Source organism: Castor canadensis, chromosome 1, assembly GCF_047511655.1.
Source record: "Castor canadensis chromosome 1, mCasCan1.hap1v2, whole genome shotgun sequence".
NCBI classification, from domain to species: domain Eukaryota; kingdom Metazoa; phylum Chordata; class Mammalia; order Rodentia; family Castoridae; genus Castor; species Castor canadensis.
The window spans coordinates 168,626,238-168,647,390 of NC_133386.1; the positions used below are offsets into that span (position 1 = coordinate 168,626,238).

General features: G+C 36.0%; 1 protein-coding gene across 1 annotated transcript in view; it reads right to left on the minus strand.

Moving 5' to 3' along the window:
* Positions 1-21,153, minus strand: part of LOC109674440 (doublecortin domain-containing protein 1) — a 248,901-nt gene that overhangs the window by 194,281 nt on the left and 33,467 nt on the right. The window contains 1 exon segment of the mRNA XM_074043394.1: positions 9,575-9,765. Within this exon segment, the coding sequence (XP_073899495.1) occupies positions 9,575-9,765 (191 nt within the window).

Here is a 21,153-nt window from a genome sequence, read left to right on the forward strand (position 1 = left end):
AAACTATTCAGCCTGTCATTAAATATTAAGTTAAACTGGTATTTAGTAGATATTCTTAGGTAAATTGAAAAACTGCCCTTCTATTCCAGGTTTGCTAAGAGGGTTTTTTCCCCTTGAAAATGAATATTAACTTCTGTCAAATTCTTTTTCTAGATCTACTGAAATGAGCATATGGTTTTTCTCATATCTCTTAAGGTAAGTAATCTACATTGATTAATTTTTTATTGTTAAATCAATGCTGTGTTCCTAGGATAAAACCCAAATGATCATGTTGCTTATTGTTAGACATTTTTATGTTTTATGGAGGAATTTTATATATATGATAAGGAGGCTATTGCTGTGCATTTTCTTTTCAGTATGTTTTGTAGTCTCATCAAATGATATGTTATTTATTTCTAGTTTAATTCTCTTGTGGTCAGGTAGCATACTTTATATAATTTTAATTCTTTTAAATGTATTTAGATTTGTTTAATAAATATCAAATTGTCTACCTCAGTGAATGCTCCATACAGATTTTTAAATTATTCCCTTGTGCACACTCAAATTTGTTGCTAGTATCATTTCCTTCCAGTGAAAAACATTCTGTAACATTTCTTGTCCTGCAGATCTGCTGGAAACAAATTACCTCATCTTTTGTTTGAGAATGTCCTTATTTTGCCTTCATTTTTGAAATGCAATTTTCCCATATGCAAAATTCTAAGGTGAACATTTTTTCCTCTTTCAACACTTTACAGACACTTCTTTCTCCACATGTTAATGATTCTGTCAAGAAGCCAGCTTCTATTCTTATATTTTTATCTCATGTGTCCCTCCCAACCTCTGCCAGTTATTTTTAAGCTTTTCTCTTTATCATTGTTTATAACAAATGTGGTTTATGTCCTTAGTCTGGTTTTCTTCCTGCTAGATGTTCATTGAGTTTCTTGGGCCTGTGAGTTGATATTTTTCATGAACTTGGAAAATAACTGGGGCCATCATTTCTTCAAATACATTCACCCCTTTTTGGAGTACTAGTTACACAAATACTGAGACTGCTAGATACAATCCTACAAGTTGCTGGAGATTCTTTTTCTTTTTCTTCTCTGTACTTCAGTTTGGATAAGTTTTTAGAAGTTCCATTAGTTCTGTCTTTAGTTTCCATTTTTCTTCACATTATATTCATATTTTTCTTTAATTTCTGGAACATATTTATAATAGTTTTTAACTGTCCTTTCCTGTTAACTTTATTTTGGTATCTGTTTCTTGGATTGACTTTTCTCTTGGATATGGATTTACCTGTCTGGGTATCTTCATGAATGCCAGACAAGTTTAATACAACCTCTGCCCTCCAACTCGTCCGAGCACAAATGCCTCTTGCTCTGCACAGACGCTCATGTTCTTTCTCTGATAATTGTTTGTGTAGGGCCTCATGGAGTTCAGCTTACACCTGAGCAACCTAATATTCAGCCAAAGATATAAGGATACATCTATGTATATTTTGGGAACTAGTCTCAAATAGATCCCTCTTCTACGGCATTGCCCTGCAAATTTCTAGCCACTTGGCCTCCCAAAATTTTGATCTCTCTTCAGCATATGGAGACCACTGTGCTTCTCTTGGCTTTTCCTTCTAGCTACAGTCTAAAAATTGCTTCTGGGTACAAAGGTATGGTAACTTGTAGGATTTGCTTCAATTCTCCCCATTCTCTCAGGCATTACATCTTGTGCTCCCTATGGCCTAGTAGCCATAGGAATAATTGCCTCATAAATATCTAGTTTTTCAGTTGTTTAGAATGTGATGACTAGTCTGATATAAGATAATCTGTATGAATGAAACCAGATGTCTGTGTTTTCATTTTTAATGATTATGCTAAATTATTTTTAAACAAGGGTGCACATCTGAAATTCAAATGTAAGAAAAAGTATATCTGTGGCAGTTCCAAATAATGAAAAAATATTGTTCTTGAAGTCAGAAGTCAATTGTCTATGGCTTCTTGAGAATAAACTATATTAACAACTATTTTTAAAAAAAACATGCTGTCCTGACGAATGGATTAAGAAAATGTGGTATCTATACACAATGGAATTTTATGCAGCCATGAAGAAGAACGAAATGTTATCATTCGCTGGTAAATGGATGGAATTGGAGAACATCATTCTGAGTGAGGTTAGCCTGGCTCAAAAGACCAAAAATCGTATGTTCTCCCTCATATGTGGACATTAGATCAAGGGCAAACACAACAAGGGGATTGGACTATGAGCACATGATAAAAGCGAGAGCACACAAGGGAGGGGTGAGGATAGGTAAGACACCTAAAAAACTAGCTAGCATTTGTTGCCCTTAATGCAGAGAAACTAAAGCAGATACCTTAAAGCAACTGAGGCCAATAGGAAAAGGGGACCAGGAACTAGAGAAAAGGTTAGATTAAAAAGAATTAACCTAGAAGGTAACACCCATGCACAGGAAATCAATGTGAGTCAATGCCCTGTATAGCTATCCTTATCTCAACCAGCAAAACCCCTTGTTCCTTCCTATTATTGCTTATACTCTCTCTACAACAAAATTAGAGATAAGGGCAAAATAGTTTCTGCTGGGTATTGAGGGGGGGAGCGGGAGGGGGTGGAGTGGGTGGTAAGGGAGGGGGTGGGGGCAGGGGGGAGAAATAAACCAAGCCTTGTATGCACATATGAATAATAAAAGAAAAATGAAAAAAAAAAAAAAAACATGCTGTCATGTTTTTAATCATTTTAGTTCCTGGTATAAAAAAATCAGACTAATTTTTAAATGACAATAATACCATTAGTATCAATGGAATTTCCTTCCATTTATAAAAAGCTCTTAAAGAACTTCCAGTATACTCATCACACGTGACCTCCCCTGTTATAATCCACATTCAACTTCCTTAATCAAATTTTGTTACTCCAGGTGCTCCTTTTTGAATCTCTTAAAATTTTCTTTGAATTATTTTGTTCACACATTCAGGAAAATCTCTGCTGATATAGTTACTGACTTACATGTGTGGACATTCTTCAATTCCATTATAATTTTTTTTTCAATTGAATTAGGCTTTTCTTAAATTTTTTCTTAAGTTTTTTTTTTTTTTTAAAGACCACCCCAAACACAATCAGTTTATTTAGGTTTTTAAACCAAAAGATCTAAAGCTGCCAATTACAATTTCTAGTTAGCATGAGACAACCAGGTTAAAACCCCATAATGTAAGTAAATACAACTTTTAAAAGCTTTAACTTATACATAATTGAGCGATGTATTGGCCTCACATTGGTAATTATAGCTCTAACATGTCAAATATATACACAAGCACACAAGAATGACCAATGCATCATATAAAAAGATAACTAATACATGATCTCACATATTCAAGGGGAACAATGCCTAATGCTCATGGGGATATATAAATCACTGACCCACAAGGGAGAACTAAAAAAGGGTGGTGGAGGAGTCAAGGATGATGGAGGAGGCAAGGTAGAAAAGACATATGGAGGCTTCACGGACCTAGTAGCATCCAGGCCACTGAATGTCACTGTGTGTGCAGAACGGGCTTCAGGGCTAGGGGGAACAAGGACCAAGACTCTTAGCCACAAACTCACCAACAGTGGAGTGCATATTTTGGGTAAAGGGATATAATCTAGGGGAAGGCTATAAAAAACAGGGAAAGGAAAAGTTCATCCAAGAGGGCAAAACACCCTCCCCACACAGAGGCTCCCCATGCTCTCTGCAGAGGTTAAGTAGCTAAGGTCGCCCTGCAGGTCGCTCCAACCCTGAGGCTCTCGGAATCAAACCCATGGGCAAGAATCTTCCTTAAGGAAACTATCTCCGCTCCCCCAAAGTAAAATATCACACACAAACAAAACTCAAAACCAAGAGACAAGCAGGGAAAGTAGGCTTTAACCCTTATACTTTGCCAGTACCCCAACTGTCCTGCTATTGAGACAGGGTTGGCTCATTCCTTATACCAACTTGTTACATCATGCCAATACATTCCCCCTCAAAATGAGTAATGTTGTAAAATATAAATTTGCCCCAAATATAAGCAAACATTAACTTAAGGAACCTCCTATAGTATTACTACACTACCCTAGCATATCTTAACCCTGTTCTCACCCATTTACAAACTCTACACTCATTTTCTTAAGTTTTTTGTTTGTTTAGCTTTATTGAATTATTTTTCAAATCAACAAATGGGATTTACTTTTTCCGTTAAAATCTCTAATAAAGTCTATTATTTTTATACCTTGACAGTCATATAAATAAATAATTCCTCCAATATGGATATTCAGTAATAACAAGGAAATTACCCATACATACAAATGTGACAGAAGTATTCATGTTTCTTTAAAAGCCAGACTTCTAAAATATAGACTACTCTTTCTGCAAACTTGTAGATGTTTTCTATTTCCTGATTTTTCTTTTCAACACTTGCTAGACAGGTGTTCTACCATTAGAGCCCCTCTGCTAGCCCTTTATGCAATGATTATTTTTGAGATAGGGGCTCACTTTATGTAACCACTTGGACCACAATACTCCTATTTGTACTTCCCCATGTAGCTTGGATGACAGGTGTGCACCACCACACCCATCCATTGGTTAAGATGAGGTAGGCTGCAATTTTCCTGATCTCTGCCTCCAAGCTCCCTAGGGTTATAGGCTTAAGGCTGGCCCCCACATTTCCTGATTTGTAACTCCATGTATTTGTCCTAATCTAGCAACTAGTTATCTAATTTCCCAGAACTCGTTTTCTCTCCCACAAGTAATTTTCTTTTGTTAAGCCACATGAGAAGTATAGATCGAACAAGAAAGGGCTCTATGAAAATTAAATGTTTTCACCATGAAGACATGATGTTTGAGAAAACAGATATATTTACCCAGATTTGAATACTGTACAAGGTATATATGTATCAAAACACCACATAGTACCCCATAAATATGCACAATTTTTATATCAATTAAAAAAGCAAAAATAAGAAAAAGGAAAACTGCCATCAGTTATTATAGCTATAATTCTAGCACACTGGAACAAGCATTCCAAATTTTAGTGGGCCGAGGAATCATCTAAAGACATTTGTCAAAATTCAGATTTTCTGGCTCCATGCTAAAGATATTCTTAACTCAATAATAGACTTGGAGTGCAGGTTACAAACCTGAATTTTTAACCCCAAACCCAGACAATTCTACAGGTGTTCTGTAGACCATACTTGGAAGAACTCTTCAGGCCCTTTGCATGCATTAAGTATATGATGCTCCAGATGACAGAATGAAGTACTCTGTTCTCATTCAAGTAACTAAGGCTACATTTTTCAGATAAGTATGCCCCAAACCCAGGGAACTAGGTAATCACAATCAACTGTGATAAGAAGAAATTATTCAACTATTTTTATCTAAATAATCAATGTTTAAGAAATAAAAGGTCAACACTTGGCCTTTTTTATTTTCCTAAATAAGAGAGCCAGAAATGAGGGAAGATAATTAAGTGATAAATGACTTAACAGAATAATTGAAATTTAAGCTAATAGGAGAAAATCCAACTTGTATTGCAGAACACCAGAAAGGCTGAGAAATTTAGGACGTAATGTTCTTCGAGAGCTGGGATTGAAAACAGGTTGCCTGTTCTGCAGAAAAGCAGCTAAACTTTCAGTATCCTTCTGTCACGCCAATCACTTAAACAACTATACTTTTGCCATTAGAAAAGAGGATTGATTTGTTCTCTAAAGAGACTGATCCAGAGAAACTCAAATCAGCACAAAGAAGAGCTGAGACTGATGGTAGTTTATAAAAAAAATAAGAAGGGAATTAAATGAAAGCCTGCATACTGAAAGTACAATTCTTAGCCTCCTCTACTTCTATGCTGCTGAAATTGGCAGATTCTGTCTGGTGAAACTGATCAGAGAAATGATCTACAGACACTGGCACAAAGAGACCCTAACCTCCTGAAGAGAAAAAGTCTAGTCAAGATTCTCTTTGGTTGGGCATGGTGGCTCACACCTGTAATCCCAGCTATGCAAAAGGCAGATATCGGAGGATCACAGTTCAAGGCCAATCCAGATAAAAAGTTAGCAAGACCCAATCTCAAACAATCTCAAAGATAGGTGTAGTGGTGCATGACTACCATCCCACCTGCGAAGGTATAAATAGGAGGATCATGGTCCAGGCTGGCCTAGGCAAAAAACATGAGACCTTATGTGAAAATAACTAAAGTGAAAAGGGCTGGGGCTGTGTCTCAAGTGGTGGAGTGCCTGCCTAGCAAGTGCAAAGTAATGAAAACAACCCTAGTACCATCAAAAATAAAAAGTAAAGATCCTCTTCAATGAAATCCATTCCTCAATAAAACATGCTTATGCTCACAAAACTTCACTTTTAATAACCAATGAATGGTCAAGTTATATTTAAAGAACAATCACACACACAGACATGCATACATACATATACACACACATACACACATGTACACATTCATACATACACAATACACACATACACAACCCAAACCCTAAAACAAAACAAGTACTTAGAGAAAACAGAGACAGTATAGAGAGAACCAAAAAATTCATTGAGTCAAAAGGTAAAAATAACCAAATCTGAGAGATAAAAAAGTTAGAAGTTGAGTTCATTAATAATGTACATATAAAAGTTGGACTTCCTTAAAATCAGAACAGTAAAAGAAAGGAAAATGGATATTGTTAAAGAAATAATTCAACAACCTTTTCAAAAGAGAAAGGATAGACTTTCTACAGTGAAAAGACAATGTGACTATCCAGCACATCTAGGGAAAAAAGTATTTCCCAAGATCTCAAATAAAATTCACCTATGTTCTCATTCGGGGGCAGTAAGAATATGTGGAAGCTGGGCACCGGTGGCTCATGCCTGTAATCCTAGCTACTTGGGAGGCCGAGATTGAGAGGATCTTGTTTCCAGGACAGTCTGGGCAAATAGTTTATGAGACACCATCTCCAGAATAGCCAGAGGAAAAAAATGGACTGGAGGTGTGGCTCAAGCAGTAGAGTGCCTGCTTTGCAAGCACTAAGCCTTGCGTTCAAACCCCAGTCCCACCAAAAACAAACAAACAAAAAACAACAACGTGTAGAGAAATAGAAATCTAATGCAAAGGAAAGGAAACAGTAACCACCAGGTTGGTGATGAAGATCATCCCAGGGTAGAGGTCACAGAGAACAAGCTGGAATTCAAGTTGGAGCAATAGGACATGGGTCTTTTTCATTGTTTCATTCATTTCAGTATCTTTTTTCATCATTTTCTTCATCAGTATAATTTTATGCCATTAGTGACAATATACAGAAAACCAAGCAAAAAACAGGAAATAAATAATTATTAATTTCTAAGAAAAAATGAACATTGTTCATAAAGAAAATGTTATTTTGGATAATATCCACATGACCTAATATTACTTCCTTGACAATGCATCCAAGAGATAATGGGGAAAGAATCAAATGTATCCACCATGATGCTAACCTTAAGTTAGGAATCTGTAGCTTGTTATTTTCCATTAACTTGGCATCTTATGCCCACAATTTTTTTTCTTAATACCTCATCAACCCATGGATATATCCTATATAGCAAATGCTATGTGATTACTAAAACCATGTCGAGTATTTTTAAAACTATCATCTTTGAGCTTCAAATGGATATACAATCATTTTGGTATTCCAGAGTTTGATGAAGAAAAAAGGGTTGGTGGAGTGGCTCAAGGTGAAGGCCCTGAGTTCAAACCCCCAGTACTGAAAAAAAAAAAGTAACCAAAGCAAAAAGAGCTGGATGTGTGGCTCAAGAAGTAGAGCTCCTGCCTACCAAGTACAAAGCCCTGAGTTCAAACCCTAACACCACAAAAATTCTTTCAAAACTAAAATTTTATTTACAAAATAATTACCTCACCTTATTTTTCCTTCTAAAAGTTCTTATCGACACCCAACACCAGAATTTTTTGTTGCCTGCTCTCCTTTACCTCATTCTTAAAAATGTATTTAAGGAAAATCTATAAGCACATTTGTTACTGAATCTTGTCTTATTATGAATTTTATGAGTTGTGAAAATTTTACAAATTCTTATAACATAAAAAAGAAACTGAAGGCTTCCTCTGTCATCCAGTTTTAAGTAAATTCTCTCTAGAGACAAAAACAAAACAGCAGTGACATTTTTATTTATACTCAACCTTTCATCTAAGAACATGTTATCTATAAGAGTGACTATTACCCCAATTTTAACACCAAGGTATAAAATTACAGAGAATGAACTGAAGTGAGCTCAAGAGGTTTTCTAATCTAGCATCTGTCTCTAAGAATGACTGCATTTTAACAATACAAGAAAAACGTCCTTCTTTTCTAGTTTTTAAAATCTCCAGGCAAGATGTTATAACAACCCTTAGCAACTTGCTCTGGTGTGTAATATCTCGTTTTTACTCACTATCTAAATCTGCAGATAAGGAAGAAATAAAACCCAGGTTTCCTAGTACCTTGGTAAATGCTATTAACTGGTTGTGGTTATAAAACAACCACAAAAATAAGCAGATAAAGTTATTTTGATTGAATATCTAGTCAGTGATTGATTTGTATCAAGTAATACTCATTTGCAATAGTCTGGTATAAAAAAATTATGTACATCTATCTTGAATTCATAACAATTGTTTTCCATTTGTAAGAAAAATAATTTCTATCATAAGTATATTTGTGAGTCTTAATGATAAAAATAGAAAATATTTTCTAGGAACTTTCCCGATGCCAGTCTTTGCATTCTATGCATAATATCACAGTCAGTCCTCAAAGCAACTCTATGAAATAGGCACTGTTGCTAACTCCATTTTTAGATGAAGAAATTGAGGCTCAAAGAAGCTAAGTAATCCAAGTTCTCATAACTAGTGATCAGCTTAACCAGGATTCAAACCTAGACAATTTGGTTATGTTTTGCTGGTTCTCTAATATATTCTTAATAAATTTTGATTACTATTATTACAAAACTGCTGCTTTAAGATTGGTCAAAAAATCCTTGCCTATAAAAATCATTTTTTTTCCCAAATTCCCATTAGTTCCTCCAGATTTTTAATATCAGAAATGATCCAGGCAGTACAAGAACTTTCTAAAAACATGTAATTATATGACTTCAAATTCTGGTTTTTAAAACTTTGGTTTACTTGTTACATGATTTCTCTTAGGCCAATCCAGATTCATTTTTTAAAATTTATATGAATGTTTTCAAACAAAATTTTAACTGTTTCAGACTTTGATTATTCATTCAAGGAACAAAGGTATTTTTTGGTCTTATTCTAAATGAATGTTGAAGCTAGGTTAGACTGGTTTCCATGTAAATATATTATAAATTATTGATCAACTGGAAAGTTCCTCCCAGTATAAATACAACTTTTCACTAGGTAAATGGCCAACTATGCTGACCAAATAAATATCATTGCTTTGTTGAGATAATTCATGCAATAAGTACACTTCTAAATAGGTGAATTTTTTAAGTTATATGTAATGCCTTAATATTTCACTTTATTAATAGACATTGCTATTTAGAAGGAAAAAACATTTCAAAAGCCACAATAACTGAAATTTGATTCATATTTCAATGATTAATTACCTTTTTCATTGCTTCCTTTCCCACTGTAATCTCATGCCCATCCTTCCCTATGCCATTCTTAAAGAACAGAATTCGGACTGAGGTCTTCATTCTAATTGAAAGAACAGGCTTGGTTTTCTGTCTTTTGACATCAGTAGGAAGCATCAGCCCATTCATTGTCCAAGTTACTTTCTTCATTAACAACAGATGGTCTAGAAGATAATTTTTAAAAATTCAAGTCAATATTTGGCTTCAAATTAAAAATGGACGCATTGTGCTTCCCCTCCCCCATTACCTACATCATATACACTGGCCAGTCTCCATTTAGATGCTGGTTTTCTGAAATGCTACCACCAGCTTCCCACTAACCGTGACATAAGCTGTAGCAAGCTGTCTGCTCTGATAGCCTGCATAAATCATCATTTCTGAAGGGAACAGATGTTCAGGAGATGAAAGAGTAATACCACAATTTAGTTCTAATTAAAATTCACCTTAGTATGCTTCTATCAGTGATCACATGTACCTAGCTGAAAGGCTTCACTGAAAGGGTCCCATGTCCTTTGCTTACTATAAAACAATGTGGGTCCTGAACTTTTTGTGTTCTTTCAGGTAGGGAAAACACTCTTTTCATTCTGTAATAGTATTGCTTATCCATGTGGCTTTAAAGATGATGACCTTCAAATAATAAACTTATACTGTAATTCTTCTATAACTAAAATGAAGGTGCCTTCTAGAATGTCCTTGGCGAGAGATTTAAACTATTTTACTGAAAATGAAAAACAGTTTTTTATTAACAGTTTACTTTGACCTGTACATTTCCAAAGATGTGTGCACAAATTTAAGTTTCAAACTCCTACTAATGTTAATGGGAATACAACTAATTACTATGTATCACTTTGAAAATAGAAGGTAGGAACAGGAGTGTGGTGTATTGCATACCAAGTTGCTATCAGCATTCCTTTCTTTTCAAGGTTTCATCTCATAAATAAATAATTCACAACTGAGGTACTTATTTTATTTGTGCATTCAATTCATTTTAGATCATATTTTCTTTTCACATAAATTACATCTGTTCTTATTTATACTAATGAGAGAAACAATTTTATTTGCAAATAACTGAAAAGAGAGGCATTTACTTGTTTACCCAAATTTTGAAATAACTCCTCTCTGTTAGCACTTACTTTGAAGAAGATCTCTTTGACCTATAAATAATACTTTACATAAAATCTGCTAATATTGATATCACATTGTTGTTAATGAACTTCAAATCTCAGAATGGGTATATCAAAATCTCTCTCTCTCAGGCACAAATACAAACATATGTATAGTGAGCAGAAATATGAGCAAAATTTGCAAAGTAAATTAAAACTATAATAGAAGATTAAGCTGTGATTAACCTTCAAAAAGAGAAAAAGTATTTTGACATAAATTAGTTGCTGTATTTTTCATTTCATAATTTGAAATTGATAAGAATTAGAATTAGAAAAATTAGAAGTCAATGGGTTCATTTATATCCAAAAGAAAACAGATACTCCAATAAATACATATACATTTCATATTTATAGCAGCACTTTTCACAATGGCCAAGAGGTGGACACCAAATGCCTACTAATGGATGAATGGATAAACAAATTGTAGAATATACATACTCTGGAGTATTATTTAGTCATAAAAAAGAATAAAATACTGAAACATGCTACAATATGGATGAAGCTCAGAAAGATAATACTAAGTAAAAATAAGCCAGACATAAAAATTGACATATGATGTAATTCCATTTATATGAAGTATTCAGAATAGGCAAACACATAGAAACAGAGCACATAGACTGAGGGTTGCCTGGGGCTGAGAGGAAAGGAGAGTGAAGAGAAATTTAATGGGTAAGTGGTTTTATTTTGGAATGGTGGAAATGTTTTGGAACTACACAGAGGTGCTGGCTATACAACATTGTGAATGTAGTAAATACTATTGAATTGTTCACTTTAAAATAACTAAATTTAGGTTATGTTAATTTCATCTCAACTATTAGTAAATCTAATAGTATCTCTCTGAAAATTTAAACATTGTATCTCTCAATGAATAAAAAACAAAAGCTAATGAATTCTTGTGGTTTAAATGGAGTGACTCCAGATGTTTTGCATAGAGAAAAACTATATCCAAACTAGGTTTGAATCTCAGCTTATTACTTAATGACCCTAGACTAATTATACATCCCTGAATCTCAGATTTCTCACTTACAAAGTATCTAGTACCTGATGTGGATTAAAATTTAAATAATTGAGGGGCTGGGGGAAGGGGGAGAAATGACCAAACATTGTATGCACATATGAATAAAAGAAAAAACTTTTTAAAAAAATTTAAATACTATGTACACATGTTTATAAATGGAAAAATGATACCTGTTGAAACTATTCTAGGAAAATGATGGAGGGGGTGAATTCAAGTATGATATATTTGATATATTGTAAGAGCTTTTGTAAATGCTACAATATACCCCCACCTAGCACACAATAAAAAAAGAAACTTCAAAAAAAATTCTGTTTATAAAATTATCTAACACATCAAAGTCATTCCATAAATGTTAGCTTCTCTCTCCTGAAATCCTATTGTTTATTATGGTGCTGTGGAATAAATCAATTGTTACCTTAGTCAGGGTCCAACCAGGAAAAGAGAATCCACCCAGAGTACCTGAGCAGAGGTGACTATATGGAACTGGTTGCATAAATGAAGGAAAAAGCTGAGAAGAAATCAAAGACAACGAGCCAAGACAGAGATTATCAGCAGCAAGAAACCATATCCACCAAGGCCAGAAAGAGGCGGTCTTAGATCTAGATTTAGAGAATCTTACTTATGAAAAGGGTTTGCTTTGATTATTTCAACCACAGGCAGGACTAAAGTAAAGAGCCAAAAGACAAAATTCTAGGAAGTGTGCTCAGAGCCCTCACACAACCCTCAGAGTGAGCACTTCCTCAAATGTCCATAGGTGACTCACTCATGTAACCCTAGTACTAGCCTGGCTACATGCAAAACTCCTTAAGTTCTACTAATAAAATAATGCTTATTGTCAGCCAGAAGCTGTTTTGTGTGATCTATAGTTTTGAAGTCATTCATCCTGTCAAGAACTTTTTGATGTAGGCCAACATTATTGTCTCCATCTACAGTGAGGAAACTGAGGTATAGGGGTAAAGTGCCCTAATGAAGATCTTGCAGTTAGCATGTGGTGCAGATTGGCTATGTCAGTTCTAGGAACTGCATTCCTAATCACTATGCTATTCTGCCTCTACCACACATTTTCTGCCATTATGTCAAATTCAGTATGTCTGAAGCAAAAAAAAAAACGAAAACAAAACAACTCTTTCTGCACACATTGTCTTGCTCTTCATAGTTCTCATTTATGTCAATGCTTCCAGTTCTTTCACAGTTAGCCAGGGAGACCTTGAAACCTTAATGCTTATTCATTCTCTCCAACCAACTGCTTATTCATTCAGTGATACTTATTGAGTGTCCATTCATCAAGGCACCAGGGTAACAGCTGTGAAGAGGACAGAGCAGCTTGTGCACCTCACGGCCTCTTGCAGACAGACCAACAGTGGAAGGCCTCTCTTAAGAGGTGACATCTGGATAGCAAAGATGCCTAAGAACTCCATTGTGAAAATCTGGGGGGAGAATATTGCAGACATAGTGAAAAGCAATCACAAAGGCTTAAAGTAAGAATGAGCTTGGTGGTTTTGGATAAAGAAAATGTTTGGAGAGTTTATATGGATAAAGTCAAGGAGGAGAAAGGGGTAAAATTGTGTCAGTCAGGTAAAAGGTTTAGATTTTATTCTGGATGTGATGAGAACCTATTAGAATGTTCTTGGCAGGATGCTGTCAAGGAAGAGACTATAGCAGAGTTTAGTAGACATTGTTGATGCCCTGCCAAGGTACTTAAAAAAAAACAAAACAAAACAAAAAAAACAGGCGACTGCACCTAAACTCCAGCTGCTGTGAGTCTTGGCTGCTACCAATTCTTAGCTGCACCCTTCTCATGAGAACTGCCCTTGGCTGAAAGGAACCTAGCCAGGGAAATGCCAGCAGGTTATGACCTAATTCTCTCCTTACTACAGAGATAGACATAGCCAATGACTGATTGACTGGAAGACAATCTCTTTGCTATAGGGAAGGGTCACCATGTGGTATCTTTCATACTTCAGACTGAAGGTATACTTCAGCTGACCACAGTTCTGTCAGTCTGTGTTCCTTTCTTCACTCCCTTATATGTTCCAGTTAGAGTACTTCCTCAATAAGTCTCTTAGACAAAAATCTCCATCTTGGTCTCTGCTCTAAGGGAACATACCTGAGACATAATAAAAGGAAGAACACCTAATTCTCAGCTACTCTTTTCTCACAGTAACTCTTTTTTTAACTTTTTAATTTTTATGTTTTTTTATTGTTGTGCTGGGGGTACATTGTGGCATTTACAAAAGTTCTTACAATGTGTCATATTTGAATTCACCCCCTCCGTCATTCTCCTTTATCTCCCCTTCCCCCATTTCATTCCTGGAATAGTTTCAAAAGGTCTCATTTTTCCATTTACATACATGTGCACACAGTATTTGAACTGTATTCACCCTCCCACACCTTTTCCCCATCTCCTCCCCGCTTCTGCTGGTAACAACACCCCAGACAGAACCTGTTCTGCCCTCCTGTTCTCTGATTTGGTAAAAGAAATGACATTTTTGTTTGTTTAAGATAGCTACACAGAGAATTTCCTTGTGACATTTACATGTATCTATGTATTATAACCCCAAATCAACATTCCTTTCCATTCCCCACCTGACCCATTTCATTTCTCCCTTAGCCTCTTATAATCTCCAATAGCTTCCTAATTGTATTTGATTCTTCCTATTACTTCCGACATTCTGTACTCTAATCACAGATGAATTTCCAACATCAGTTTTATCATTGTCTAAGGCAAATCTTAGATCTATGTTTTGAAGTGTTCCACTAGTCAGCCAGCCAATCAGGCAGACAACATATGCTTGTTGAGTTCATCCTATGTACTAGATTCTGTACAAGAAAAATGAAAACAACACACAGTCCTTCCCCTTAAACTTGTGTCTGACAGAAAAATTTATAGGTAATCAAGCACCATTCAAAATTCCTGGTCTTATCTTACCCTAGTTTAGAGCATTCTTCTACCTAAGCCAATCTGTTCATTATCCCTTGAGTATATAATGTCCATGCTTAACCCTATCCTTCACATATATAGACTTAAGTTCCTCTTATGATCCAGTTTAATGTCTTCCCTTTTTGCACAAGGCCATAGAGACCTGGAAAGTACTCTCCAAGCCTGTAGAAACCTTAGAGACTGTACCACACACACACCCATTCATTCATTCCATAATATTTGAAAACCTATGACATGTTAGGAGTGGTGCTAGGTGCAAGAGGAAGAACATAAATCATGTGGAAATTACCTAGTGTCTTATAAGTGCATATCCTATTTCTGTTATATGATTAAACCTTTAAAAAGCAGGAATCAAGTCTTATATTATTATTCTTTTGTTGTAGGTTGTAGATCACTATACATGGTACTTATAGTGGTACTAGATGTCACCTTTTTCTGTGCATTCAAAGTGACCCATTGATATCAATCTGGCTTAACACCTTTTTCATAGATATATTAATTATGTAAAATAAGACTTTGTTGCTGTGTTCATATACCTACCAGTTTTATTCCCTAACTCTCACCAGTATACTCTTAAATATGATTAATCTACCACTTTGATGCTCATTGATGACCACAATGGCCTAGAATTTCCTTATGGAAAGAATAAAACTTATCAAGAAGAGCTTCTTGGCAAATGAAAGCCTGGAAGGAATAGAATTAAACTGGAAAGAGCCCAAATTATATTTAAAGTAAAATCTTACATGTTACTCAAGCTCAATTTGGGGTCTTTTCCAGCAAGCCTTTTCCAGCTTCAATATCCCCTTCTCCACTCTTTGTGAAGACATTTACCATTGAACTTACCCCACAACTGTTAGCTTATTTGGCTAAACACACAAGGTATACTTGCTGCATGGAGGGTGTGCAGTAAGTACGGAATAAATTAAGGCATAAATACAACCTTTTATTCCAATAACATGTATCCCAATAAAAGGAATATAGTCATAATTCTATTACCTGAGAACATCTAAAAACTCCTTACTTCATTAAAATATATAATATAAAACAAAAAAGGTTACATTTCTGAGGTTTCAAATAAGTTTTCTGAAAGAACTCTAGGTGGATCTCGGAAAACCACAGAATAAAGTAAAATATGAAAACATCATTTATAACATAAATTGTGTGCAGTTTTTAAAAACATTCCTATGCAATATCTCTGTTGATATTGATAAACATGGAAAAATGTTAGACATTTTAAAAATGTTTGCAAAGCTAAAGACTTTTAAACCAACCTATAAAAGCATTCTAATAAAACACTACTAATGATGACAAATGTATTAACATAGCTTACTAGTCAAGAGCCTGGGCTCTGAAGCCAGATCCCCTGAATTTGAATCTTAATTTTTCATCTTACTAGCTCTAAAACTTTGGAAAAATCAGTCAACCTTATTTATTTTAGTTCTCTCTTTCTTTTTTTTTGGCAGGTTTGTGGCTTGAACTCAGGGCCTACACTCTGAGCCACTTCACCAGCCCTTTTTTTGTGTGATGGTTTTTTTGAGATAGTGTTTCTTGGACTATTTGCCCTGTCTGGCCTTGAACCATGATCCTCCTGATCTCTGCTTCCTGAGTAGCTAGGATTACAGGAGTAAGCCACCAGCACCTGGCTTATTTTAATTTTCTTATCTAAGAAATGGAAACAACAATGGCAATCCTTTATTTGTTATATGGATGAAAGGAGTTTTTACAGATAAAATGCCTATGGGTAAATCAGAAACTGTAAGTACTAGTAAATGCTATTATTATCATTCTCTTTTTTTTTTTTTTGAGATAGTGTATCATTGTGTAACTCACGCTGGCCTGGACCTCTCTACAAAGGCCAAGCTGACCCCAAACTTGAGACCCTCCTACCTAAGCTTCTGAAATGCTGGGATCTCAGGTATGCACCAACTACACCCAGCACAATCCTATGGTTTTCATTCAGAATTTAGCAAATAGAAAGCACTATGTCAAGTGCCTTAAAATCTACTACACCATTTCATCCACACAAGCATGAGAAGTACATAATATCATCATCTCAATTAGAGGCATGAGGAAAAAGATACTTGGAGAGATTAAGCAACTAGATCTGTCTCATATAGACATTAAGTGGATCAGAGCTGAGACCTAATCTGAATGACTCCAGAGCCTACTTAACTATTACACTGTACATTTCAAGGGCCTAAAAAGTTCCTCAGGTACCAAAAGACTCCTCTTAATTTAAAATGACTGGATTTCCCATGCATCTTACTGTTTCTTCACATTCTACTTAGTCTCACCTTAGTGCAACTAAAAAAAGTAGCTGCTGTTATTAAGCAACTATATTTTGGTCCAAATGACTTATGAAAATGACTGTGACTATTTACAGATCTTTATGCCTCTGATCAGCCCGCACAGCATGATGAAGAACAATAAAGCTTCTCAGCCTCAGTCAGTATTGACTTTTCCATGTTCTTTATTGAGGGCCTGTCCTCTGCACTGTAAAATGTTTAGCAGCTTTCCTTGACTCTTCTCACTACATGACTAATAACACTTTTCCAGTTGGGGCAACCAAAAGGGCCTCCAAACATTGCCAAATGTCCCAAGTCAAAATTACCCCCACTTGAGGACTGCAGTAGCAGAGATGGAAATAATCCCTCTCTGCAGAGGCATAAAGAACCATGTACAGGGTATTGGAGTCAGCCTTAGTGCATACTTACAAAGCATTGACTTCAGAATTGTAGAAATTTAGGGTTGGAAGAAATTTTAAAAATTATTGACTTAACCACCCATTTTATTCACTCAATTATTCATTGAATAAACATGCATTGAATGCTCCCATCCTGCATGCTCCCTGTATGGACACTGCACACAAAAAACCTCAGAGTTCTTCATCTGAGAAAACAAGAAACAAAAAACAATGGCGGTGTAGGTATATGGATATAAGGAGGCCTGAAGTAGGAGCACCTACCACAGCTTATAGTAGTCAAAAAGACCTCTCAGAGGAAGGAAGGATTGGAATAATACACAGAGTAGGCAAAAAAATAGGATGCATAATCTAGGAGGAGGAAATACGGTAGCTGAAGGATGAGTCACCCATCAGTATGGTGGGCCATGGTAAGAGAACCGAACATAAGAGTGGTCAGAGATAGAGCAAAGAGGGCAGGAGGTAGCTATATCTAAACCTTGTGCAAAACACTGAGAAGTATCATACCTCTTGAAGAAAACCATTATATCTTTTGGAAAGATGGGACTATTGAAAAAAATCTCCTTTACATTAAGACAAATTCCATTTACCTATAAAATTAAAGTCATTGGATTAGGTGAGGAAAAGGAAAACTCTGGAGAAGCATTTTTTCAAAGTGTGGGCCATGGACCACCTACCATGGGAACCACCTGAAGAACTAGGAACTGTTCTGTGTATCAATACGATGTGACTCTTCAGAATATCACAGTTCTGGGAACATACAACTTCATATCAAGAAGTTGGAATAGGACACACCTGTAATCCTAGCACTTGGGAGCCCAAGGCAGGAATATTGCCAGTTTGAGGTCATGCTGGGCTTCATAGTGAATTCTAGGCCAGATTGGGCTATATAGCAAGACTTGTATCAAAAAAAAAAAAAGAAAAAAGAAAAGAAAAGAAAAAAGAAAGAAAGAAATGTTGTTGGAAAGCTGACGGTAAGGACAGCATTATTACATTCAGAGGCAAGACAAGCAGAGTCAGTGTGGAGAACCTGAGGGTGCCCGATGTAGATTTGACAAGGCTTTAGCGCTAGTGAGGAAGACAAATAACAGTATCAGAGGCTGGGAGTGGATAGAGTGAGCAGTGACCCAACCATGAGGGGTCTGTAGGAAAGGAGGGATCCAGGCTGAGCATTAAAATAAGAACCTTAGTGTCATCCAAAACCATTTTGGACTTCTAGGAGAACACACTAGCCACCACAAATAAAAACTCCCAACATTTCTTATGAAGCATTAAAGTCATCCCCCAATCCTTCCACTTCTCCTCCATCCCCTGCCCCAACTTGAAATTTGGGCCCCACATGTTCCTCAGCAGGGAGCAGTGGCCTTTCCAAAGATCTCACCATCTCCTCTTTCTTACTTCCTTACTTTCAATAGTAGTTAATAAGCACCTACTCTATACAAGGTACCATGAGGAATACAAAAGGAAGTACTGAGTGAACTGTTAGAGTAGGCAGACAGCCAGACACGAGCAGCAAAGGACAGCCCACATCCCCACATCTGAGATATTCCAAGTGTAATAAGCATCCCAGGCTTACAATTTAAAAATACCCTCTTATAGGAACTACAACTGGCAACATGTATGCATGCCCTGCTCCCTTTAGGAGGAGTTAAAAGAGGAACAAAGAGTTTGCACCAATGGATTTTTCTGCCCCATTATTGGACCAAGGACCAGAACAACAGTTTGTGGCAACTGGTCCTTAAAGAAACTGCTTGCCTCATCAGAAGTATACTGTCATGTTTTTTTTTAAAAGCCTCCTTCTTTTCACAATAAAGGTCTCTTCCTTTTTGGTGCTATCTTTTGCCTGCTTATTCTTTATTCACTATAAGAATGGGGTTCTAATTTTAGACACTGTACCCAAAGAACCAGAGGTCATTACAACACCATCACACCCATGGACCACTGCCAACTGGTAACAGAACCTGTGAGTCCTTTCCTACCTGCTCCCCCACGCCAAAAAAAAAAGGGTGAGGGAAGAAAATAGTCAACAAAAGGCATTTCTGAGAGGATGTGGGAAAGCTTTTTCTATAGGTACCTTGAAGAATCATTTATCTATTTCCGACAATTGTCTTCTCTCTATAGCATGACAATTAGCCTCTCTCTAATGTAATAAATTACTTTTGGGCTAGCTCACTCTGATTTCCTGCTAAATGGAAACATTTACAAATCTTGGGTCTGGGATTTTTAAATGTACTCCTCCTAGACATCCACTCATTGTGCGCAGCCAAGCAAGTAGTTCTGAGGAAGTCTTTTCCCTTCCTCTCTTCCCTTCCCTCCCTTTTCTTCCCCTCCCCTTCCTTTCCACTGCAACCTTGTTTGGATTTGGATGGTTCACCATAATGTATTTCATTTGGTCTTTCATACATTCACTGAACAATATCATACATCTATAAAATGCTAGGCCCTGCACCAGAAAATAGTGATGAACAGGGCAGCCATGCTTTCCGCCCTAAACAAACTTAGTTTAGGGAGAATGACAAACATTTCACCAGTAATTATAATCTCATGATTACAAATACAATGAATACAAAAGGGTCCATTGAGAATGCATGCAAATGTATCCTTCCAAGGAAGAGCTTCCCCAGAGAATAGGACCAAACAAAATGTCCTCCTCAACAGCAGGAACATTAGATTTCCCCGTTGGACTGTTCTGGAATATCTGTCAACCGTGCTCTCAACAAAGTCTCTGCCCTATGTACTCAACGGCCAAAGATGAAACCTTCTTCTCACTTTATCATCTCGTTATTCCTTTAAATTTGCTAGCCACAACTGGTGGCTTCCAAAGTAATCACAACCAGAATTATCTCAGTCTTCTAGGCTCTTCTCTCCGGAAAGCTGAGTCCACTGGCAAATATGGGGTGGTGGCTGAACTCTTGAAACAGTTTTTTGTTTGTTTGTTTTGCTTTGTTTTTTTTTTTTTAATCCTGAGCTTTTAAGGCTTAGAATAATCTGGGAAAATACATCCAACCATGGATTACATTTTATTTTGAAGAATACACAACCTATTTTATTTTCATGGTTTTATTTATAACCAAGTCACAAAAAAGATAAAGCATGTTTTAGTCTGCTTCTGTGTTAAAAGGTCTATCTATAATATAATTACATTTCCTCAGTTTACTTTTAAAAAGCCAATGGCTGTCATAGAATTAAATAATATTTTAGGTGCTCCCCACATTATAATTTTCCATTTTGCATGTGCCAGACAAAAGAATCCTGCCTTATTCTACCACTGGAATAAAAGTAGAAAACTTGGCAGCTTCAGATCCACAAGCTTATTAAAAATCTTATTTTAAAAAATTCATTCTTATGTAGTTAGTTGATAAACTTGAAAACAGACATTAATGCTCTGAATATCAAGTAGGTATAGGTAATGACATTAAATATGAAGAAGCACATCATTTCATGGATGCAAGATGAGCTTATAAAATATAAATGCTCTGACAGTAAGAAAACACACTGTTATATTCAATTATATCATCTGCCCAAAATACAATTGCTTCTGTGTTTGGTAAATAGATTAAATCCAGGTCACATTCCTGTGCTCAATCAAGTTTCTAGTCACTCCCTTTTCTCTAATACGTGTGCTCTTTGTTTCTGCATGTTCTTAAGTGTCATAATTTATTGCCGTAAGCATGATGAGTATATTTAACTGATAATGACAGTGGTTGTCATTAGATTTTAACTCAGTAA